This window comes from Condylura cristata, unplaced genomic scaffold, assembly GCF_000260355.1.
Source record: "Condylura cristata isolate star-nosed mole 26May11 unplaced genomic scaffold, ConCri1.0 scaffold00007, whole genome shotgun sequence".
NCBI lineage: Eukaryota > Metazoa > Chordata > Mammalia > Eulipotyphla > Talpidae > Condylura > Condylura cristata.
Window position 1 is genome coordinate 38,906,082 of NW_004567108.1, and position 25,127 is coordinate 38,931,208.

Sequence of the window (25,127 nt, forward strand, 5' to 3'; positions counted from 1 at the left end):
TTGATTTCAGTCCACATACTTTCCAAGAATATCACCATCTCTAAATAAGAAATAATCCTTGTCATCTAGAACTACTTTGGTGCCTCCATATTCTGGGAGAAGAACTTTGTCTCCAACTTTCACACTAACTGGTTGAATCTCTCCACCCTTTCCTTTTGAGCCTGATCCAACAGCTACTACTGTTGCTTGCAACACTTTTCCTTGAGATTTTTCTGGAAGCATAATGCCTCCTTTGGTTACAGTTTCAGCTGCACTCCTTTCGACTAATACTCGGTCAAAGAGGGGAAGAAACTTTCTAAATGCCTGTCCTGCCATGACTCCGGCCGCCGCAGTCGCACTCTGTTCTCCCGCCGCCGCCAAAAAGGGAGACCCGCAGCCCGCCCCTCCGGACACGTGAATGGAATGATGTGTACTTTTAAAGATGCAGTTCTATTCTGATTTGTAGCAAATGAGTGTGAAGATCTGGGAAATGAGTAAGTGAAATAAGAAACAGATTTCTTTGGGCATGAATTGTCTATTTTTCCATCCTCAGCACCAAGAACGTAGTAGGAACCCAGTAAGTATTTGCTAAATGAATGAATATGAACATCTGGAGCTCAGGGCAGGCATCTGGAGAAGAGATTTGGATATCAACCATGCATAGGATGTAATTAAAATCCTGGATGTGGATGAGATTGCTTAAGAAAAGGAAGAGTGAAAAGAGATGAAGGCTAGCGGAATTCTGAGGAAATGCCTCACCTGTAAATGACATTTTTAGCCAGCTCCACATCGTCCCGGGATTCACACAAATGAAGTAAGGTTCTTAGCTCATCCTTTAATATGAGCTTATTCTGGGTCAACTTCTCTTCCAAGTTTCTCAAATAGGTTTCTGGAAGAAATGACAGAGTAGTGGCTGTCAGGCAGGCTCACTGAAACACTCAGGATCCTGACCTCAGTGAGAAGGGGCAGTAGCCCAAGGTCTGAGAGGATATTGGAGCATGCAGCTCCCCTCCTTGACTGGCCTCCTCTAGAGCAGAGTGTCAGGGATCGGGCACAGTGCAAAAGAACCTTTGTTTTAGCAAGGACAGGTACAGGCTCACTCAAAAATTTGAATGCAGAATCTTTATGGGTATGAACACAAGAGTAAGTATTTTTGACACCTGGGTGATCTTTGCACACACTGAAGTTTGACAACAATTGTCAAAAAGACTTCTCTGTGCTCATGAGAGGAAAAAACAGAAATTGAGAGTAATGTAAACAAGGTATCCAAACCACAACTGGCAGAGCATTTAGTTGGAAAACCAAAATGTAAATGTGAACTGAAGGGCCTCCCTGGTGGCACAAAGGGTTAAAGTCTCAGCACTATCAAGCTGTCACCAGCCACTGCAGCAAGAGTTGGCTCCCTGGCCAGGGAGGTGACCTACATGGCATAGCAGACCTCTCCTGACCCTCTCGCTGCTCCCCTCAGCAGTGTACTTCGTCGATCTGCCGGTTCTGCTCCCCACTCTGTCTCTGGTGAAGCCTCTCACCCTCCCACCTCTGGCCTACACCCCATTTCTTGTATACATAAATAATCTTTTTTAAAAAAATGTGAACTGACGGTGCATTTATACAAGGACTACTGATTCAGGACTATTTCATATGATTCAGTACTATTTCATAATAGTACTACTCAGTAGTTACAATACATAGCATTGTACCACATAATGCACATGGGTAAAACAAAACAAAACAGTTCTCTAAACAGCAGCCAACACTGTCAGAAATGGAATCACTTCAAGGTAACCCTCTCTGTCCCCTACCTGTGTAACTGTTCAACTGTGAGGGCAGTCAGACACCAAAAGAAAACATTGCTACTTGGCATTAGGAAGGGAATAAATTCTTGCCAGTCTGTGGACTGATATTTAAGGCTGGTCCCAAGCATCTGCTTTCCAGAAGGAAGGGCTTTTCTTAGTATCATAAGTTGCCTGGTCTATAGGATTTGCTCTAAGGCCCACAGCTTTACAGAGATGCTGCTTACAGGAGTGGCACACTATACCTAAAAGCACCTGGTCTGCAAGCTGAGGCAGACACTTTTAATTTACAAGAAAAGAACACCCAGTAGGCTGAGATGAAGCAGTGGACCCTGTAATCTTCATTTGCAGAATGAGCCCAGAGGTCCGACACTAATATTTAGGCTCTGTCACTTCCATGCTATGGGGAGATTCTGGTCTGTGACACTTGATTCTTTATATGTAGAGTGAAGATTGTGGTATCAGCCTCATGGGGTTATCCTGAGGTAATTGTACCTAGGCATTAGCATGCGGCCTACCATATAACTACTGCCAATAATTACATTTTTAATCTTGTCATTTTGAAATTCAAAAGGGTGTAGTCTGTTAAATCTTCCTAAATATCTGAAAGATTTTAATGGGATTAACATTTTACCTTGTACGGCATCCTTCTTAATAAATCTTAACAATCCAAAATCTCATCAGAGCCCTGTACTTTAAAACAAATCCGTCAAGATTCAAGTGCTAGAGCAATTCACAGTCAGAGACCTCCTGAGTTTCCCCCATTAGAAGGTTAAGGTCTGGTACCTGCCTTGAAAGAGCTTGAAGTCTATTCAGGATGACAACATATATCTATCCAAAGTCATCTAAAACGATGATGGGGGAGGTGACAAGAGACTGCCCACAAACATAACAGGAGGGAAGAGAGAAATCAGAGTGGCAAAAACACAGCAGGTTGGTGGACGCGGAGAGGTACCTGAGGGGAAGAGGCTGAATAGGGATGGAGAAATTGAGGGGGGGATGGTGCATTCTTGGGTGGGAATCAGCATAAATAACAGTAGCACGGAGTTGGGGGTGAAAGGTGGTGAAAGGAGAACCGTGACTAGATTAACGGGCAATCACATTGGACTCCAGAAAGGGAAAGGTTCCACATGGAAGAGCTAGGAAGTAGGAGGGTGTTTCCCAATATGTGGTCTACAGAGTACCATTAGATGTTCTTATAAGGCTGAAATGTTGACAGCAATTTATAAACATCAACCTGACAATCGAGTAAATTGGTACTTATGACATTAATTGATATCAGAATGTATGCCCAGTCATAGCATAGCCTTGGGAAGATTATGACAATTGGAAAAAACAAAGGGCCCCTAACTCTGGAAACCTCATATAGCTCCATAAGATCTGGAGTAAAAAGGAAAGACAAATTAAAAGCTTGATTGCATCTACTAAACCGGAGATTAATATATTCTCCCAGCTCCCAAGGCTGATGCTATTCTGCAAGGGGTGGGATATAGTAAACAGTATGGTGAGTGGGATGGCACGGTGAGGGGAGACTGATTCCAGAAGGCAGAACTATGAGCAAAGGGAGAGAAGAAGTGTTAATTGCATGCTCATAAAATTTGATGGTGAGAGGAAAGAAGGCTGAAAAAGTCAATGGGAAACAAAGAATTATTAACAGAGAGGTGAGCCTTATAATGTTTGTTAAGGAGTCTGAAGTTCTGGGAAAAACTCAATGTGAAAAAAAGTGAATGCAACAAGATTTCTCAGAACCTGAAAGGAAGTAGGACTCAGGGCACTGGTGTTATGTTTTTATAAGAAAAATTTTCAAACACACCCGAAACTAGTGAGAACAGTACAATGACCTATCACAACCCACTGACATTGGTCAATATTTTGTTAATTTTTAGACAAAATCTTTGTTTAAGCCTACTGACTTTTCCAACACAGAATAGAAAATAGAAAAATGTATCAAGACAATAGCACTGTCTTGTTTCTTAATTTATGTGTAGGTATGTATGTATGTACTTGAGATCCTACATAAAACATTTTTTTTAGTAAGGGCTGCATCAGAAAGGCTGAAAGCCAAGCATCTGGAATAGTTTTTCTGACCTTTGCACACAAGTTAACTAGGACTGAGGTTTGGCATTTCTATCAACATCCTAATTGTGATCCTTGAATCTTATCTTTAGTTGCACAAATCTAGACAGGACTATTTCTGGTGTTAGGTTTAGTATATCTCTGGGATTCTGGAAAAAAGGCATTATAGGAGAGCTGTAAACTTTGGTAGTGGAGAATGAAATGAAAGGTAAACATAAAAGTAGACCACAAAGGAACTGTTTCAATATTCTCTGAGACATAAAGTCCTGAGGGACTGAATAGAGAGAAAAAAAGAAGAAACAGATCAATGAAAGAATTAACAAAATAAATCTATTACCTTTGGTGCCAGGAAGATTATGTGCAATAGCCACCTTCTTATTCTGAAATTCTTTTAATTTCACAATATTATCTGTAAGTAGGTATCTTTTACCTAAAAATTAAAGAAAAAAATTATTTGACTGCTTTATACTTAGCAGATGTATGAGTAGAGGTTGATTGCTACTTTAATGATTGATATTGCCTTCATCTAGTATAAGCCATCAATCTAGACAGGTACAAACATGCTAGTGACCCTAATAGGAAAAAAAAAAAAAAATCTCCCAATCACCAGAGAATGTAATACGTTAATTTTGTGTGCAGGAAAGGAGCAAGTGATTTAACAGCCTATGGGAATGTGTCGAGAGGAAGCTGGGATCTGAAAGACTAACAGACACTCACCATCTGGTTCAGTGATGACAAAGGTATTAAAACACACACATGCACACAAACATACACAACTCTATCATTTAAATGTACAAAAGCATCTCTAATTTCAGTTTATAGGTAAGAACCTATAGTATAATGTAACAGCTATGCCTGTCATTTGAGAAACAAGGAGTTATGACCTCTCAAATTTAAGCTCTAGAAAACCTGACAAGGCATCCCAAATCACTGACAAATTGGTAGAGAAGATAAGGAAACATCTGTCTTTAGGACACTCAGCAGAGAACGGAGTGGAGCCTGTCCAAAGATTCACTCCTTAAATGAGAACTGCGAATTGCAATAAGAAGACAACAATAAAAATAAGGAGACAACAATAAAAAAACCTTCTTTAAGGAAAGGCAGTCAAGTGAAGTGATTAGAGTAGGACTCTGCTGTAGGGCTACTGTGGTAAGTCTCTCTACCAGTTGCCTCTAACTTGGGCAAATTACTCCCCACCCCTCTGTTACCTATACAGCAACTAGACAAAAGAATGGTACCTTTCTTACTGAGCTCTGTGAGGAGGAAAGAATTAATGTATATAAATTATATTAGGGACTGCCTGGGTGGCATAAGGGGTTAAGTCCCAGCACTATGAAGCTATTTGCAGCCACTGCAGCATGAGTTCAATCCCAGGCCAGGGAGGTGACCCACGTGGTGCAGCAGCTGCTCCTGCCTGGCTAGCTGCCACCCTCAGCAGTAGATTTCAAAGCCGATCTGCCTGTTCTGTTCTCCACTCTGTATCTGGTGAATCTTCTCACCACCGGCACCTCTACCTTGTACCCTAGCTCTAGTATGCATGAAAAAATAAATTGAAAAAACAAACAAACAAAAAACCTTAGAGTAAAAAAAAAAAAACAACAACATTAGTGTTCAATATTTTCCATCACTAGTATTTTCCAAATTAGGCATTCTCATAAAGACAACAAGGGATAATTTTACAAAATGAGGAAAACTGCACAAAGTTTTTCAGATTATTAGCTGCAGACTGACACTTCAGTGCCCAATCTCTGCTGAGCAGTTCACTCAAAGAGGGGAGGGTGTTTCCTGAGAGCAAAGTCGCCCGGTGGGAGGGAATTCTACAGCCCCAAGGTTAAGACCCCCCTCGGGTATGTCTTCTGGCTCCCAGGTACACTGGCATTCACGACATTCAGTGGACACCGCGGGACCCACGTGCAACCAGAGGCCCGGGTGCTCCAGGCCAGTGCGACACTGAAGCGCTGTCACACAACCAAAGCGATGCCCGCTCTGGCCTAAAATTCCCTTTTGTCCCATGTGTCCCTTCCTTCAAGGTCAGAGACCGCGGATACCTCCGAGAGGGCAGCGGCAGCAGCTGGGGCCTGAGCCTCCCACCCCGGGATAGACGGAGCTCCGCAGCGCCTGCAGCAGGACAGGGTTGAGGGGTCGACAAGAGGTAGCCATGCTGTCCCGGGCCGCACCAACTTCCCGAGCCCGGGAGGGGCGGAGCATAGGCCCGTGACTCCACCCCTTCCTCCCTCCCTCCAGCGGCTTTCCCCTTGGTATGCTCCAAGATGGCGGCCTCCATGGCGCGGCGCGGCATCCTCCTGGCTCAGAAAATAGCTCTGCCTCGGCTCTCCCTGGCAGGTCGGTGACAGCTTCATTCAAAGGGGTGCTTCATTACGCCCTTGAGAATTCTGTTCCCTAAGCGAAGGAAGCGACGGGCTTTCAAGAAGAAAGGAAATTTTCTGGGATCTGGTTGTTAGGAATGTTTGGCAGCAAAGAAAGAGAAATCAGAGTCTCTGATTTATTTCCTTTCCTAAAATGTCTACCTGTCCAAAGATGTGAAGAGAGGAAGGTCTTAACATGAGGACTTTTGTGTATTATTGTCCAGGTTTGTGGGTTAAGGTGATGATTTTTTGCTGATCGTGAAACACTCGAGTACGTTAACCCCTCGGCTATGAAAATTTTGTCTCTGCTGAGGTTTCCTTGGAGGGTCGTCATAAAAGTCCCCCACATTAGCTCACGTTTGGATAGACTCCTGGACTTCATTTCATGGAAGAACTTTCCTAAATTCTTAATAAAGTACCAATCTCACTTTACCTAGTGACCTTGGACACAACTTTTGGTTGACCTTTCTGTGCTGCAGTTGACACGTGTAGAAAATAGATGCTAACGGTTTCTTTGGAAGTACTTGCTATCTGAGTTGAATTGCAGCCCATTCGAAACCAGTTTGGTCTTATGACACTGGGCGGGAAAATGTTAACACAGAAGTTAGTTCTTAACAGGTATTAACCTTATGTGTTTAAAATGTAATTATTACAATCCAGGTGTTAAGTGCCATTTGTCTTCCTCTTTCCAACTGCCTCTTCTGGACTCTATAGAACAATACATACACACTTGGTATGTAGGAACATTAAATATAATGTGAAAACCATTTACATTTAGGAACATTAAATATAATGTGAAACCTCCTAATTCTCTACCACAAGTTTTCTGAGGATTAACTGGTTGACCTAGCTGGCAAAATATTTTATAACACATTAGGTAAAAAGGAATGTGCAGTATCTGGCACCTTACTAAAAATTAGCTCTTGTAGGTAGCTATTGTACCAGTTATCTCTAATTACAAATGTAAGTTTAAACAAACCTGAATTTAGAATGCTTTTCTTTTTTTGGGGAGGGGGGAAGCTGGACGGTGGTGGTTAATCATTTGAACAAGGGGGAAAAATTAGTTAAGGGTGAATTGAAAGAATCAATTAGCATTTTGGTCTAGTGGTTGGTCACACCAGTGCTACTGTCACCACTAGTGACATTAGTTATTTAAATTAGTTAAAATTAAATAAATTTAATATTCAGTTGCTTAACCAGACTAGCTACATTTTAAGTGTCCAGTAACCATTGTGATTAATTGCAATCATAGACAGCGCAGAATTGCATGTTTCCTATACCGAAAGTTAATAGTGAACAAGCACTGTCTTGAAACCAGGAACTGGAGACTTAAAGTATGTAAGATAGTATACCATGGACCACTGGGAATTTGAGACTGTTCATAGGAGCTTGACTTTAAGCCCTCAAAACATGATCCATTATAAGTGGAGAGGGAAAATATGCTCCTTTGTGTAAATGCTTGACAAATCATATTTAGAACAGTTGGTGCTTCTGTTGATTTTACTTACAACACAGTGGAGGGCAACTAAAATAATTAAGAGATTGAAAAGCAAATTTATTGAGATATAGAAAAAAATGACTTGAGTATATGAAGAGGTTAGAGGAAGCAAACTTAATGGGTACCTACTACATAATGAATGTTAAGGTAGGCTTAATGTATGCCCTCATTTAAACTACAATGTAAGCATTATTTCTCTGTTTTATTTAAGAATGAGGTTCAGAGATCTGAGGTTACTTGCCTTCATTTTTATAGCAGTTATCACAAAGCAAGGATTCAAACTGAGACTTTCTGATTCTGAAGAGTATCTGTCTTCAATCACACTGCTTCCCTTGGATGGTTGGTAAACATGTTTGCAGACATTTGCCAAAAAGGTTACTTTTATAAATATAAATGAATAAGGATAAGGAGAGAGTCAGTTTTTACTGAACTTTGAAAGTATGACCCTTGATATATCTTTCTCAGAATTAAATGAAGAAACTCTTCATATAATAGTTATCTTAGAGAATATGGTTGCCCTAAAAACTGGCTGAAGGGTAAGAATTTATGAGAATTTCAAAGAGCTTGTATAGACTCTTGAGCAGTATATTAAAGTATGGTTAAAATAGGCTCGTAGGCCTAAATCCCTGAGGTTGATATTTTGTCTTTCATTTCAGGTGTAGTCTGAGGGCCAGCATCATCATCATTACCTGGAAACTTATCAAAAATGTAGAATCTGACTCTTCCCCAGAATTGTTGATCAGAATCTGTATGTTATTAGGACTGATACATACATTGAAGTCTGAAAAACTAATCTAGATTTTCCACTTTGCCATTCTCCACTGAATGCAATGTTATGTCTCTGACACTATAGAAATTTTTTATTCTAATACACAGACCTTCCAAATACTCTGCAGATAGTATAAATGGCACCATTTATAGTTTCTCAGAAACAGGTGAACATACTGCTTTATTTTTAAAAAAATATTTATTTATTTATGCATACAGAACCGGGGTACAGGCTAGAGGTGCAGGGGTGAGAAGATTTACCAGAGCCAGAGTGGGAAGCAGAACAGGCAGATTGACAAAGTACACCGTTGAAGGGAGCAGCGGGCGAGACTGGAGAGGCCTGCTGCACCATGTGGGTCACCTCCAGGGCAGGGGTCGAACTCACACCCAAGTGGCATCTGCCAGCTTCACAGTGTGGTGCTTCAACCTATTGGGCCGCCAGGGAGGGGCCAACATCCTGCTTTAAAAGACTTATATAAAGAGGGAGTTTTGTCTTAAGTAGTGATTTTCTGTAGTAACAAATTAAAGAATCTTAAACTGTAAGATGATTGTTAAGCATTCTTAGTTAACAGTAGCACAACAGATTAAGTTGCCTTCTCAAAAGTTTTAGGGCTCACTTCATTCAGTGGAACTAGTGGTCCTAAAGTTGGTCCTAAACAGGAACAGAAGGATCAGCATTTTACCCACAATACTATTGTAAAAGTTTTCAGTTTTCTGCATCTCCTACTTGTTGAAGGTTGAATGCATTTTGTCATAAACTGAATGATAAACAATGCACTGTTGGTTATTATAATAGATTCTATTCTAGAGTTTTAGAACCTTTAAATACTTTAGTAAGTTGGAAATATGACAAAGATATGTTTATTAAAATAGATACCTAAACGGATCCCATTGTAGAACCATGTCTGTTAACTGTTTTTTTCCTCAGGTAAAAGATACCTGCTTTCTGCGGCATATGTGGACAGTCACAAATGGGATGCAAGAGAAAAAGAAGATTGTCACCTGGGTGGGTACCTGTGTCATTCAGTCACTCTATAATATTTGGCATGTAGCTCATATTCATATCCATGTAATGATGTATGATGACCCAATTTACATAAGCCCATTTTAAGTGTTAAAACATATGATTTGTTTCATACTTTGCAAAATCATTTTTATTGTCCTACAGATTTCTAATTCATTTTTTAACTTGATTACTGACCTATACAAAGAAATCTTTTCTTTCCTGTGTTTTGGCCAATTTTATCATACAGTTAGATTCTATGCAGCCTATTTTATTATTTGCAGAGAAAATATATTTTAGATTTCCTCCTTTTTTATTCAGAGATCTTTCTTCCTTCTATCATTAGCAGGTGATAAACTTGAAAGCTGTTTTATGATCCCATTTAAGTCATTTAGGGAAGGTCAACAGCTAACACTTCTCAGGCAGCAAGCTCCTAATTATGCCACCCTCTCTCTGTTCCCTATGTCATGCTACATAGATAACAACCTTTCTTTTATAAAATAGCAAGCCTTAAAAGAAATCACTGAATCTACTACTTTTAATTTTTGTCTACCTTACACTATTATGGCATCAGTGGGACATTGATAAGGCCGGTAATCAGTGATAGTTTATATGACCAATGTAAAAATATTTGAACCAATTCTAGTGCTGAACTAATACTTCCCCTAGTTTTTGTTCTCTGCTTGTTTTGACATATGTGTAATAAGAATAAAATCCCTGTGTTTGTGGATTCTTCCCATAACTGGGGCACAAAGATATTCTTTGATATCTGTCTGTAATGGCTGGAGGCTGGTGTGTGTGTGTGTGAGGAATTTAACTAAGTTCTCTTTTTCTCTCCTGATAATATGATTGTAAGACCAGTATTTTTGAGTACTGGAATGGGTGTACTGGCAAGGGCCAGCCAAAGCAGAGCTGTAGAGAATGAAGATGAGTGTGTGTGTGTGTGTGTGTGTGTGTGTGTATGCATGCACATGTGATTCAAATAATGAGTTAATACTGAAACCTACAGTTTCAGTTCATCCCCATAGGGCTCTTTCATGCCCTTCTTTTCATGTTGAAAATTCCCAACAGGGATCATATTTTGCTATATTAGACAGTCACATTGGGGGTTATCTAATTTTGCTGTCTTCTGACCTTTAGTTACAGTAATGCCCTCTGCATTCATTGAGATAGGAAAAAAACAACAAAACCCCTCATATTCTAATATGCCCACTAGGGGCAATCGTGGTCCTTTTGAGAACAACTGTTCTAGTGATGAAATCAACATGGGCTCAATTATATTGCAAAGATTGTTTTGTATGTGAAGGTAGAAACGAGAAAGATATATTTTAGGAAAGCTATGGACACGTCCCTAGATATGAAGGGAAATCAGGAAAGGAGACCATTATAGTGGACAGCGTGGTATGGAATATGGTTAGTTCTGTTAGTCAGAGACAAATGTAGGAGAACTTTGTCACGTACTCTTGAATAAGCAGCAGCTATTTGCCATGGAAGGAGTATGGTAGTCTGTAGCTGGCAGGTATTACACAGAGGTAATTGTTTTCTCTTGTTAAAAACAGAACTAGCTACCATTTACTAATATCACCACCTGGAACACCCTCGGATTGAATCCTTGTTTAGTTAGAACTCATCTTTCTTTCACCTGTATTCTTACAGTACTTTGTACCATAATTCTGCAGTGTGATGCGAAGCTTCTGCGTTTGAGCGCAGGACATGTGGGTGTGAAGGTGTGAACTCTAGCTGTTCCAGCTTTAAGAAACTGTCACTTAACTTCATCCTCAGTTTACCTAAAGTAGGGATGATAATGCTTGCCTCAGAAAATAGCCTTACCTACAAGGTACTCTAAAAATATGTGCAATGAGCAAGTCCCTAAGCTATGCAAAATGTGGGAAGTGAAAAGGTTTTGAGACTATGGTAAAACTGCTCGAAAGAAGAGGCCGTTTGAGATATATTTGTCACAGGATTTAATTAAAACAAAACGTCGCTCCTAACGAGCTACATGTTTTTCCTGTTATTCGACTATTTGGGCTGGCATTTCTGCCGGGAGAAGGTAAGGCACGTGGTCAGGAACGCGCTGATGGCTGCATTCCAGAGCGTGGACAGTAGGTGGCACTGTGGCCTCTGCGGAGATAGTGGTGCTTCACCGCCAGCCCGGCGTTTGGGCGTGGGCCGGTAGGGAAGCCTGCCCGGGCGCGCGTGCGCGGAGGCCTGCCCTCTGCATGTGGAGCGCCCTGATTGGCCTGTGACCTGGTGCGGGCTCGCTGATTGGGGGAGGGAGGAGGGGCGATATGAGGCTTTTACTCCGCGCGTCCCCATTGGAAGGTTGGGGTGGAGCGGCGCGAGAGGGGCGATGCCAGGGTGAGGGTGAGGCTATGGCTGTGGGGCTGGCTCGCCCTCTGCGTGGGTGCATTTGCCCTGTGCCGAAGATAGCTGAGTTCTTAAATGGTTGTGCTGCCCCGGTGCCTCTGTCTCTTCACCTGCATTTAGAGTGTTTTGTTTAGAGACTTTGGGAAAGGGTGATGGGGAGCCGTCGTTGTAGTGAAGTGGAGATCACGGTTACACTGGGGGTGCTGTTAGCGCGGTGTACCTACACTGCAGTGTATGAGTGGAGCGGAGCCTGAATGCAGGCCAGCCCCTCTGACTTAAAACAAAAGGTTAGCCTAACTGTGTGCTGGGTTCTGTGCCAGTCGTTTCACGGGCGCTGATCCAGCTAGTGCTCACTGCAGCTGGCTAACCCAGCTGCCGTTATTCCCCTTAGAGATGAAGAAACTGAGGCAAGAGCTTGGGTCAATCAGTATTACCTTTCTGCTCAAAAATAACTTGCTTACCTGCTGTTCTACCGGTGGTGTCTGCCCGTGCATTGAAGCTGTAGATCTTTTTTTATTTTTTATTTTATTTTATTTTATTTTAAGCAGTGTGTATACGCTGAAAAGTGCACAAACCGCAACGATGAATTAGAGTGATGAATTACCCCAGTCCAGTGAACATTCCCACCTCTCCAGATGCCCTACTTGTGGCTCCCAGTCTCTTCTTCTGACGTAACCATGACCTTAATTCTAACACCAAAGATTGCTTCAAAGTTTTAATGTAAAAGCATACAAAAGTAGAGTGAATGATATAAAGAAATGCCCTTACCCACCCTCTGTCCTCAATTATTAGTTCAGAACCAGTCTTCATATCGTTCCCCCGTCCTGACCCTTTGGATTATTTTGAGGCAATTTCCAGATAATAGTTACTTCAACCATAAATATTGTATATATCTCTAAAAGGTTATTTTCATTGTGATTACCATACCTAAATCATTGATAATCATTTAAATTAGAAATGTCCAAACAATGTCAAATTTTCCTAAAACACTCAAGACTTTTCAGTGGTTTGTTTATAATAAACATCCACTTAAGACCCTCTTAACCTCTAAAAATGGTTGTAACCTCTAAAAATCATTCCTTTCTTAGCACCAATAAATGTCCCATAATGTTCACGTTTTCACAAACACCTTATACATTTCTTTTTTAACTGAGTTTGAGCATTTGCTGAAATGGAGTTCAACTATGATTCATGCATTGTAATGTGTTGAGAGGCCTCTTAACTCCGTTTTAACCTCTGCCCTTTTTTTTTTTTTTTTTTTTTTGTAATTTATTGTAAAGGAAAACAGATCTTCGTATCCTAGAGCTTCCCACATTCTGGATTTGCTGTTTTCATCCTTATGATGTTTGACATGTTCCTCTGCCTTCCATTTGCTATATAAAAATGGCAGTAAGAGAAAGAGATTTGATCACATCCGGTATTTTCAGATCCGGTATTTTTTTTGTTGATGTTCTTTTGGCATGAAAACTTCCCAAGAAGTGTTGTTTACTTTTGTCAAGAGGCACTCAGCATTTGGTTGTCCCTCTGTGAGATTAAAAAACATGACCATTGCTTAGATTCACTTTCATTAGGAGTAGCAAAATACTGCCATTTAAATCCTATTGCTTGTCTCTCACTTATTACCAAGAAAATTTTTTTTTAAACAATTTAAGAAACTTATGAGCACAGTTTGTATTAAAGAGAGAGTTTTCAGGATAATGTATTGGCCCTTTAACATCCTCCAAAGATGATGAATGAGAGGTTTTTTGTTTTTTAATGGCATTATGAACTCATAGATTTGAGCATTTGAGGCATTTTACTCTATTGCAGTTGATATTATTGAAAAGGACTTAGGGGCCCTCCCTGGTGGCGCAGAAGGTTAAAGCACAGCACTAAGAAGCTAAAAAGCCACTTCAGCATGCCTTCTATCCCCACTCCTGAGGTGATACACATGGCACCGTCAGGCCTCTCCTGATCCACCCCCTGCTCCCCTCAGCAGTGTACTTGTCAGCCTGTTCTGTACCCCACTCTGTCTCTAGTGAATCCTCTCCCTGTACCTCTGCACCTCTGGCCTGTACCCCAGTTCTGTATGCAAATAAATAAATCTTTGGGAAAAAAGGGGGGGGGCTTAGTTCTCTAGCTACTTTCTGTAGAGCTCTTGGGAGTTTTTGGGATTTCCATCTCTAGTTAGATGTACTGGGATTCCCTTTGGTTAAAATAAGCACTGAATTAAAGCCTTGTCTCTGCATTTCTTCCACTAATATGCAGATCTACTGGGAGGTTTAGGGTGAAAGTTTTAACATTCACCAGGTAGCTGTTGAACTACAGACTAGTACCCACAGTGAATAGGACTCAGTAAAAAACTATTTGAGAGAAGCATGCTCTTAGGAGAGCAGGCCCGGTGGGGAGGTTTCATGAGAGGAGGCTTGCTTGAATTACCACTCTAGGAGGCTGGGGTTCAGGTGATTTGCACTGGATTGGAATGAATTCTGCTGAATTAAATATTTTATTTCCACTTTTTTTCAGTTTATAAGATTTTAGTTTGCCCTCCTCCCCCCTCCTTTTTTTTTTTTTTTTTTTAAAAATTCCCTTTCTTTATCCAGAAGAATTACACCATCAACACATTCAGGAGGACCATGAGTACTGTCCTTGTCTCTCACACTTCTCCAATTAGCTGAGGTTTAGTTTTGCTTTATCATTACATCTGTGGAGGTCTTTGCAGTAATTTATACAATCCTGCTCTCTCAGCTTGTTGGAGATTTTCTAAAACATGCTTTCCTAATTTTATCAATTTCACACTTATGCCTTTGTGATATCATTTCCTAGGTTCCATATTTCTATGCTGCCAGTCTAGAGATGGAGCTGACCTTTGTCAATCTCATTTTTTAGTATGTATGTGCACAAAGCTTGCTTTCACATTTGATTTTATATTGAAACTATTTGTTTTAAAACATGGTGGTGACCTCCCTGGTGGCTTAGAGGTTAAGTTTCAGTGCTATCATTGCTGGGGCCTGGGTTGGATTCCTGGACAGGTACCTGACCCTGTCACAGGTTTTACTTTTATTTATTTTTTAATCTTCACTCTTTTATTTATTTGCTTAGTTAGGGCGCATCAGACCTCTCCTGTCTCTCCTGCTGCTCCCCTCAGCAGTGTGTTTTAGTAGATCTGCCTGTTCTGCTCCCCACTCTGTCTCTGGCGAATCCTCTCACCACTGGTTTACACCCAGTTCTTTGCAAAAACTAAGCAAATAAATAAAAGAGTGAAGATTAAAAAATAAATAAAAGTAAAACCTGTGACAGAGGGACAAATAGAAGAAAATATAAAAATCTCTAAAATGATTCCTAGGTTGGTTTTCTTTTCTTCTGTTTTAGGCATGTTATATGTCATATGTCCTTTCATTTTCTTTTAAATGTGGCAAACAAAATATAGTTTCAGCCCCAGTTTTCCAGATCACTTCTGGAAAGTACAGTAATAACTTCTATCTAGTTCTTTATCGCAGTAAATTTTATAAGGTTCATAGATGGCCCTAAGCCCAGAAAGACCTTAGAGTAGACTGAAGGAGTAATGATGATATAAAGTTCATAGAAATCCTGAAAAAATGAAGTCATCTGACCAAATTTCTCACCTGAAACTCGCAACATTCCCTATATGTTCTTTCTCTTAGTCATCTTTGTCACCATAATTTGGACCTAGAGACCACCCACGTTTTTATAAGAAGTATCTTTTCCAGCACATTTCCAACATAGATTCTGTGATCATTAGGGAGAATTTTTGGTCATTATGTAATAACCCAATTAATCTAAAAAATCTTTTTTTTTTTTTTTTAACCTGTAGGTCTCTTGTGTCTGGTGTTAATACAGCTACACCAGCTTTTTTTTTTTGGGGGGGTGGGGGTGGGGGTGAAGGGATACCATTTGCCTAGTATGATTTTTCACACATTTATTTCTAATTATTTTATGTTCATGTGATATATATATATGTGTGTGTGTGTGTGTGTGTGTGTGTACACACACACACACACACACACAATTACACCAGTCTGACAATCATTGTCTTTTCGACTGGAAAGTTTAACTGTTTACATTGTTATCTCATGATTACTGATACATATTTGGATTTATTCTTACCATATTTTGTGAGTCCCCTATCCCCCAGCTCCCTCATAATTTTCCCCTTTTGTTTTCCTTTAGATTGATTAAGGGTGTTCTTGTTTTTTATATTTGTCTGCTTGTGATAGTATCTTCTACTTATATTCCTTTGGAGTAGTAGAGTTTTATGTCTACATACATACTGAATAAAATGAGACTGAAGAAAGATGACACACACAAGTCAGCCATCTCTAGAAGTGCCAACATAGAATTTAGATTTTTGGAATGGTAGATTTCAGAGTCTACATATTTTAATTGGTTGTTCTGTAACTTCTAGCTTGCATATTTCACTAAAATTCTAATGGCTGTCACATCACACACTGCTCTCCTGTAGTCCAGTCACAAACATACCATATGTTGTTATCTGACACTAGTTTTGTACTTTAAGGCACACATATGTGTGAAAATGTCTTTATTTTTTCCTTTAATGATAAAAGATACTTTTGCTAGATGTGTGATTCTATCTTGATAGTATTTACTCCCAGTATTATTCTACTGTCAACTGTTTTTACTTTTGAGAAAACATCATATAATACAGTTGTTTTTCCTTTGTAATTTATCTTGTCCTGCTGGCTACTATTGAAATCCTCTTATTCGTCAGCTTCATTCTAATATATTATGATGTGTGTTTAATTTTACTTATTTGCTTGAGGTTTTATGTATTCCCTGAATCCGAAAGCCTGTTATCTTTCAAATAGCTAGTTATTATCTGGTCATATATCACCTCTCCCCATTGTCATATTAACTTCTTTTGGAAATTCAATTAATTGTATTTTGACCTTATTGTTATAGTTTCTATATCTTCTTACTCTTTTGTATTTCTCATCTTTCACTTTGCTGCAGTCTGTGTGATTTCTTTTAGGTCTTTCAGCTCACTGACTCTCATCTCCTCTGTTTCTAACCTAATCTTTAACTTATTCAAGCTACTTTTTCACAGCTCTGTTGAGGTATTCATTCCATAAAACAAACTGCATGTGTTTACAGTGTACAGTTTGATAAGTTTTGACATATGTATATGTGACTGTCTGTGAAGTCACTAAAATCAATATAGTGAACACAACACTTCCTCCCAAAGTTTCCTCCTACTTCTTCATAATCCTTTCCTCCTGCCTCTTCCTAAATCCTCAGGCATTTAGTTTGCATTTTCTAGAATTTAGTGCAGTAAAGTCAACTTTTTAAGCCACTTTAAACAAATTGGATAACATAGGAAATGAGAACTAGGGCTCCAAATAGGTGTAAGGGCTGACTTGGTGGGTTAGAATCCCCAGGGACAGTGTCCTTGCTGTTTACTTTTGCCGGTGCATTTGTGTTCTAATTCACCTTTCCAAAATTGAGATAGTCCTGGGTGGTTCCAGCTTTACCTGAGGGTATTCAAATCAGCTTCTCACCTTCTAAGTTGATTTTATCCTCATGCCTCCTCCCCCCCACCTCCAAAGCCTGATGTCATTGGGTCCCTCTCAGAGCGACTGCTGTCCTCAGCACTCCCTTAAACCTTCATGGTTTGCTGCTCCGCTCTTGTCTGTGGTGACTGACAATTACATCTGTCTCTTGAAAACTCAAGTATGCCTTTGGGGGAAAGTTTGAATATTTAGTTTGAATATTTTATTTATGTGTTTGTATCCTATAGTAGAATTTTTTAAAAAAGATTTATTAATGCATCTAGCACTGGGATACAGGCCAGAGGTGCGGGGGTGGGGGTGGGGGGTGGTAAGAGGATTCACTAGAGACAGTGGGGAGCAGAGCAGGCAGATTGACAAAGTATACTGCTGAGGGCAGCAGTGGGCAAGACAGGAGAGGTGTGCTGTGCCATGTGGGTCACCTCCTGGCTGGGGATCAAACTTGAGCGAAGTGGCTGTGGCTGGCTTCACAGTGCTGAGCTTCAACCTGCTGCCCAACCAGGGAGAGCCCTACAGTAGAATTTTTATTTTATTTTATTTTATAACAGTTTATTTTTACATCATTTTGTACCCTACAGTAGAATTTTTAAAGGGATATTTAGTCCACCTTATTCCAGAAATGGAAATGAGCATAATTTATTCTCAAACTTCAGAAAAACATCTAAGACTTCTGCATAATTTCTTCCCTAGTGGTTCACAAACATGACTCACTTTAATGCTTGAGAGGATGCAGCACAATTTCCACTGGCATTTGTTTAAAAATTTGGCTTCTCCTGTTCTCACCTCATACCTACAAATTAGAATCACCCTCTGGGTGTAAGATTAGGAATCTGAAGTTGTAAAATCCCCCTAGTGTTCAAATCTTCCACCAGGTTTGTAGCCTATTTACACACCTATTCTTGGAATAGCACAGGGTCCTCAATAAAAATCTTCTGTGTCTTTAGATCATCAATGGTGTTGTTTTCTTCAAACAAGAGGTCACTTTTATACTAGCACACATTTAATTTCCTAGACCTACATCCATTTTGTCTCTGTAGCTCTAAGTTTTTTTTTGTTCCAAAGAAACAGTTCAAATTTCCCAAATTCCAAATTCTCATTTTCCTATATAGTCTTTGTTGACCTCAACAATATGCTGCAGTGCTTGTTGCTGAGGAGCTGGTGACAGTCAACAAAGCATCATCTTTGGCACATTCCTTTGAACAAAACCCGTGCATGTGTGAGCTCCTTCCTGAAACATGGAGGGAAGTTTTGACTGCTCAAGCCCAGGCCCAGAAGCCCATCGTGCTGCCCCTCTGCAGGCCGCAACTGACCCAGCTTTCCTGGCCATTCCTGCCCTTTTGAGGTTTTCTGCCTCATCCATCTCCACAGTGCTATCACTGAGGTGATGGGTCACGTATTATATTTAGGAGCAAGTCTTTCTCTGACTTGCAGTATGCAAGTGTTATTCATCAGCTACTGGCTCTGCAGCTGTAGCCTTTTGGAAGCCCTCGCCAGTTTTACTTGGTGTGAAAAATTTAAATGGAACCTTGAGTTAACACACAACAGAGGTGATCAGAGAACTCAACTCAGTCTAACGTTTTGTACTATGTGAAATTCACAAGGACATGGATGCTTGTGGACATTATAATTAGGGCAGTAGAGCCTCATCCTGCCTTTTTATGTTAAAAATTTAAAATTTTGAGTGAAAGGATGTGATTCTTTATATTGCCTGCCTGTCATCTCAGCACAGGAGTCTTTATTATGAAGTGGTCATTAAGATTTATGTCATGGGAGTGCTGTTTGCTATCTTTCTGTAAGCCAGTAGGTTTAACTATTAATTTGCCCCAGTTTGATGAGGTTTTAGGATCCTCTGCATGTGTTTAACGTTCTTTAAACGTCAAACCTGTGTTAATCCCTTTAAGAAAAGCTTATCACTTTCACATCATAACAGGTTTTAAGGATTTTGCAAAAGTTGCTTTCCCCCAGTAGCTGTTGAATCATTGAGCACATTACTCCAGGAAAAGAGGAAAAAAATGGTTAATTGCACAGCAGTAGATCTTCAACAAATACTTGTCAGTGATTACCTGTTTACTACCTGACACTAATTTCTTTCACCATGGAATAAAAACATTTTGGAAATCCAACTACTTCTGTCACCTTCTTTATTTCTCTACTTCCCTCCCTTTCCCACTTCCTCCTTCCTTTCCTTTTTTTTATTCATTCAGGTATTTACTTAATGCTTTTTATGGGACTGTTTTAGGGCCTGAGAATATCTGTGAGTGAAATCCTTGTCTTTATGGAATTCACTTCTAGTGTAAAAGAGAAAAAAAAAAAAAAACAGACAAACTGATACACGCTTTTCTAACACTTTTGTAGGCCATAGAAGCTATTTTGAATTCTTTGCCCAAGTACTATATTAAGCAATTGACTACTTGAGAAGAGAACACAGGCTCTGTCTTCTAAAGGCTCTCTCAGCACGCTCAGGTCACTAGTCAGGAGGTGAAAAATATCAGGCTTCGCTATGGGGAGGTGAGCAGTATATACTCCTATTTCACATCTACAGCCTATAGGATTTGCTGACAGTTGGTTATAAAGTATAAGAAAGAATAAGAGTCAAGGATAACAAAGTTTTGTCTTGAGTAAGCCAGTGAATGTAGTGACCATTTACTGAGATGGAAAAGTCTTGGGGAAATTCTAGTTTGAAGTGGAAAGTTGGAGAATTAAGAGGGCAGGTTAGATACCGAAGTCAGGAAGTCATCTATGCAATTGGGAAAAAGTCTGGAATTACAGGCAAAAGTGAGAGAAGGTAGACATTTAATCTGTGGGTGATAATTAAAGCTGTGGGAAAGGGGATGAACTCACTGAGGTGCCGAGCAGATGGTGAAGACAAGACAAGTCTTCCACGCAGACTGAGAGCATACCACATTTATAAGGGAAATCAAGATCCTGCAAAGGAACCCAAGAGAGAAAAGAGTATGGAATGAAGGATAGAATAGCCAACTATGTTAAATGCTAGTAAGAGGGCAAGGAAGACAAGGATAAAGAATTAAACACTGGATGTAACAGTGTGGAAGTAGGCTTCCCTTTTAGTGGTGTGATGGAAAGCAAAATGCAATGTGATGAGTTTGAGAGGGACTAGAACAGGGAAGTAGCAACAGTTTTATCAGGGATGACTCTTCAGAAGGCTGCAGGGAGGAACAAAGGATAAGAAAGTAGAAGGCGATACAAGAGCCAGTGAGATTTTTGTCATTGTTTGTTGCTGTGCGTAAAGTTAAGTTCACCCTTTGTTAAAAAAAATACAAGAAAGCAGAATATATGGGTTCAGATGTTGGTTACCTGGACTTGATGGCAAGAGAATAAAGTTCTCTTTTGGTTGCTTCTATTTTATACTCAGGGAAATAAAACAAAATCATTAGCTGAGAATCTAAGAGTGAGGAGAAAGAACATATTGTGAGTTTGAGAAGCAGAGAGAAGGTGTGAAATAATCATTGTGGAGAGTATGTTGCCTTGGATTTCACATCCTTTTAGACTCTGAGATAACAGTGTGATCTCAGGAATACCAAGTATCTTTATGGATGTTCTGCTAAAAAGAACCAAAATAAGAATAGTTCAGGCCAAAATTCACTAAGTATAATGTACCTCCATAATTTCTTCAGGGAATATAGAATAGTTATTTGGAAAATTTCAATTTAAAAATTTATGAGTATATTTACCTGGTTCAAAATGCATAAAGAATAAACATGAAAGCAGTAAGTCTCCTTCCCTTGGCCCCCTGCCTTCAAGTCCCTTTCCCTGGAATGTGTCAATAACAATTTCTAGTGTCTTCTTCCAGGAATACTTTATTGATCCCATTTTTTTCAAAGCTGTATCTATGCTAGAATTTTTAAATAATCCTACTCCAATTAAGCAAATCACTTTAATGTGATAGTAATGTCCCTGTATTCTCTTTAATAATAATTTCTAAAAAGAGCAAGAAAGATTGTCTACTTTAAACTGACTTCATAATGTTGGCAGCCATCTGGCAGGAGTTGTATCTGTTGGATTTTTCTTAAGAAATATGTGTATTTAACAAGGTTCTTTTTCTTTCTTTGTCTTCACAGCTGACCTAGCATCTTTAATGGATAAAACATATGAGAGAAAGTTGCCTGTTAGTTCTTTAACAATATCTCGGGTAAGAAAATTGAACACACACATACATATATATATATATAAACACATATTTTTTGTCCCCAAAGAAGAAGGAAGAAACTAATCAAGTCTCTATATGTAAATGAGGCTGGGTAGATTAAAAATCTTTCATAAGAGATATTTTTCCAGAGTTTGGTATGTATAGTTGCTGATATATACTTTATGTGAAAGTAGGAAATTTCTTTGACTAAAAGGGAATAAATTTGCCAGTATCAGTGATTATTGTTGTACATCTCATTTGTCTTAATTTTTCTGGAATACAATATTGTGGTATATAATGCATCATTTTTTAAGCATTGATATACCACTTAAAGTAATAGCGATTACTTGTTAATATTGGAAGTGATTTTGGTAGCTGAGAAAACTGAAAAAATGAATGTTAATATTCAAGTGCTATAAAGCAATATGAGGGAGGATAATATTAGGCTAGGGAGCAGGAGCAGTCGTTGGTAGACGTCATTCTTGCATACCTTCTCTGCCAGATTATATGGCTGCTTCTTGTTTTCTTTTCATTTCTTTTTTCTCTTCTTTTCTCTCTCTCTCTCTTTTTCTTTCTTCACTCAAGCTAAAGACATTTTAATCATCATTGAATCACAGCCCAAGTCCAAATTATTGATTACTTTTCAGAAAATTTGGAATGTAAATTGTTGAATTCAATTTAGATATCATCAGAATTTTCATCAGGATTTTCATTGTCATCAAACTGGACTTCATCATCTACAGACTCAAACGTAACATCAGTCTCAATTCACCATGCTCTAGAAGTTTGCTGTATCCCTTAAAACTTATAGCTTTATCTGTATTTTATATTCATTATGTTTATCAATGTAACATTGGCTTACACTGTATATGTGTGAACACTGTGTATATTCACACCTTTAACAAATGCGTGTTCTTCTTACACCATGTCCACCACCAAAGGCTGAATGATCCTCCACTTTAGTCTATTAGGTCTCCTCCCCTCAATCCCCCCACCAGAACTCCTCACACTTCCTCCCTTTGGGATAGCCTCAGTTCTGCAACCAGTTTAAAGGCTTTGCTTTGGTTTGTTTTTGTCTGTTCCTTTGATTTGTTTCTTTTTATACCACATATTAGTAAAAGAATCTGGAATTTGTCTTTCTGACTTAATTCACTTAGCACACTCCCCCTCCTGCCTTTTTTTTTTAATAGCTCAGTAGTATTCTTGTGTATTTATATCATATTTTCTTCATCCATTCATCTGTCATTGGGAATTTCAGTTGTTTCCGTAGCTTAGCTATTGTTAATAGGGCTGCAATGAACACAGGAGTGCATATATTCTCTTCAACTTAGTGGGTTTTTTGTATTCTTCAGGTAATACCTAGGAGTGAAATTGCCAGATCACGTGATATACTTATTTTTAATATTTTGAGAAAACTTACTTTGTTTTCCAGAAGGATTGGATCAATCTACATTCCCACCAACAGTATAAAAGTGTTCATTTTTCTGTATACCCATAGCAACATTTTGCTTTATCTGCTTTTTTCATAAGAAAAGGCCATTCTCACACATGTAATCCATTCTCACACATGTAAGTAGTGTCTCATTGTGGGTTTGATTTGCATTCCTCTGATAAGTGATAATGAGCATTTTTCATGTGCTTGTTAACCATCCATATGTCTCCTTGGAGTAGCGTCTATATAGATCTTCTGCCCACTTTTCGATTGGGTTATTTATTTTTTGTAGTTGTATAGAGTTTTTATCGATCTTTGACATTAATCCCTTGTCAAATGTATAATATGCAAATGTTTTTGTCACTTGATAGTGTGCTTCATTGTTTTAATGATAGTTTTTTTCCTTTTGGAGAGCTTTTAAATTTTATATAGTCTCATTTACTTATTTTGCTTTTCTTTCCCTTATTATAATTAAATGCTCACTGAAGCCAATGTCTTGAAGTGTTTAGACCTGTGCTTTCTCTGTATTTTATGGTTTTGGGTCTTACTACCAAATTTTTGGTCCATTTTGAATTAATTGCATGTATGGTGTAAGAGAATGGTCCCCTTTTATTCTTTTGCATGTAGCTGTTGAATTTTCCCAACACCTTTTGTAAGTTTCCACTTTATTTGGCTTTCTCCATTGTATGTTCTTGGTTCATATGTTGCAAATTAACTGCCCGTGTAAGAGTGAGTTTATTTCTGGGCTCTATATTCTGTTGATTTGTGTTTATATTTTTATTCCAATGCCATATCATTTTTATTACTGTAGCTTTGTAGTATAATTAAAGTCTGAAAATATAATGCCTCCTTTCTTTTCTGTCAGGATTACTTTGGCTTGTTGGGGTCCTTTGTGATTCCATACAAATTTCAATAATGTCTGTATTTCCTTTTAGGGAAATTTCGCCCTTTATAGAATACCATTTTAATTTATATAGGGATCACATTAAATCTATATATTGCTTTGGGTATGATGGCCATTTCAACAATTAATTCTTCCAATCTGTGCTGGTTCACTGTGTCCATGGGGAAGAAATGTCACTAGTCTGTTTCTAGTCTGCCATCTTAGATCCGTCTCTGCCTATAGTTTTTTAAAGTTCTATTGCTTAATTTATTCTCTTGCTTGATTCTCATAGAAGCTGTGTAAGATAAATTTCATGACCTCCACTTTACATGTAAGACTCAGAATGTTGATAGCTTTCTCAAGTTCACCCAGCTTAGAAGTAGAAAAGTTTGACTTAAAATCAATTTTTCCTTTCTGCTTGCCTCCTTCAAATATATCAGATTTTGTCTTTATTATGAATTCACTTTGTGGACCCCTCTCAGTTTGCTCATTTCCACCATGAGAACAGTAGTTCTTCCTTGAAGGGGTGAGGTGGCACTAAAATGAAATCTTAGTTGCAAGAGTTTGTTGTTGAAATTCAGGGTATTTTTAAATGTAGGGGAAGAAATGGAAGGAAACTATAGTGGATCCTCACTTTATATCATAGATAGGTACTTGGAAACTGCAGCTTGTAGTGAAAACATTTTCTCATTGGAGCTCAGGGCAGATGCCTCTATTCTGTTTATACAGATGGAGGAACTAAGTTCCAGAGGGACTATGCCATCTGTTTATGCCACACAGCAAGCAAGCAGAAGAGCCGAGTCTCAATTTCAGATCCTGCATTTGAACCATATTTTTTTCTGCCACTTAATGAGATTTCTACATCGAATCTATAAATCCTAGGCCTTTTTGCTCCTTTATCACTATGAGGTTTTAATATATTCATAATTTGCATTATCTCCTACTCCATCATTTTTTTTTTGGGTGGGGGGCTCTTGAGCTTTAGTGTAATCCTGTTTGTTTGTTTGTTTAGAGTTAAGGAACATAGTAAGGAATTTTATGATTTGAGGGAGACTTTATTGATAGAACAATCACAGGTTGACTAGCCATAGAACTAAATAAGGGTAGGAAAATGGTTCTTAGACTGAATTCTGTTAATTAAACCTTTTATCTCTTAAGCAATATTTTTTTCATCCTTTAGATGTTTCATCCTTTTAACTACATATCCCCCTATATTTGGAGGTTGGAATATAGAGAAAAATATCAGTACTTAAAGGGAAATATTGATAGCAACTATATATATATATATAT

General features: G+C 38.9%; 3 protein-coding genes across 3 annotated transcripts in view; 1 reads left to right on the plus strand and 2 right to left on the minus strand.

The window, feature by feature from the left end:
- PTCD2 (pentatricopeptide repeat domain 2) overlaps window positions 1-6,029 on the minus strand; it is a 27,849-nt gene extending 21,820 nt beyond the window's left edge. Inside the window, exons 1-3 of the mRNA XM_004678453.2 lie at window positions 5,897-6,029; window positions 4,186-4,278; window positions 739-868 (exon numbers count right to left, since the gene is read on the minus strand). Of these exons, the coding sequence (XP_004678510.2) occupies window positions 739-868; window positions 4,186-4,278; window positions 5,897-6,008 (335 nt within the window). The 5' untranslated portion in view covers window positions 6,009-6,029. The remainder of the gene's footprint in view (window positions 1-738; window positions 869-4,185; window positions 4,279-5,896) is intronic.
- Window positions 7-354, minus strand: LOC101632629 (10 kDa heat shock protein, mitochondrial). Its single transcript, XM_012721970.1, has one exon. The coding sequence runs from the start codon at window positions 313-315 to the stop codon at window positions 7-9; it is 309 nt and encodes a 102-aa protein (XP_012577424.1). The 5' UTR covers window positions 316-354.
- A 79-nt stretch (window positions 6,030-6,108) lies between the features above and the next one.
- MRPS27 (mitochondrial ribosomal protein S27) overlaps window positions 6,109-25,127 on the plus strand; it is a 70,602-nt gene continuing 51,583 nt past the window's right edge. Inside the window, exons 1-3 of the mRNA XM_004678220.2 lie at window positions 6,109-6,191; window positions 9,409-9,486; window positions 21,455-21,525. Coding sequence (XP_004678277.1) covers window positions 6,119-6,191; window positions 9,409-9,486; window positions 21,455-21,525 — 222 coding nt within the window. The 5' untranslated portion in view covers window positions 6,109-6,118. The remainder of the gene's footprint in view (window positions 6,192-9,408; window positions 9,487-21,454; window positions 21,526-25,127) is intronic.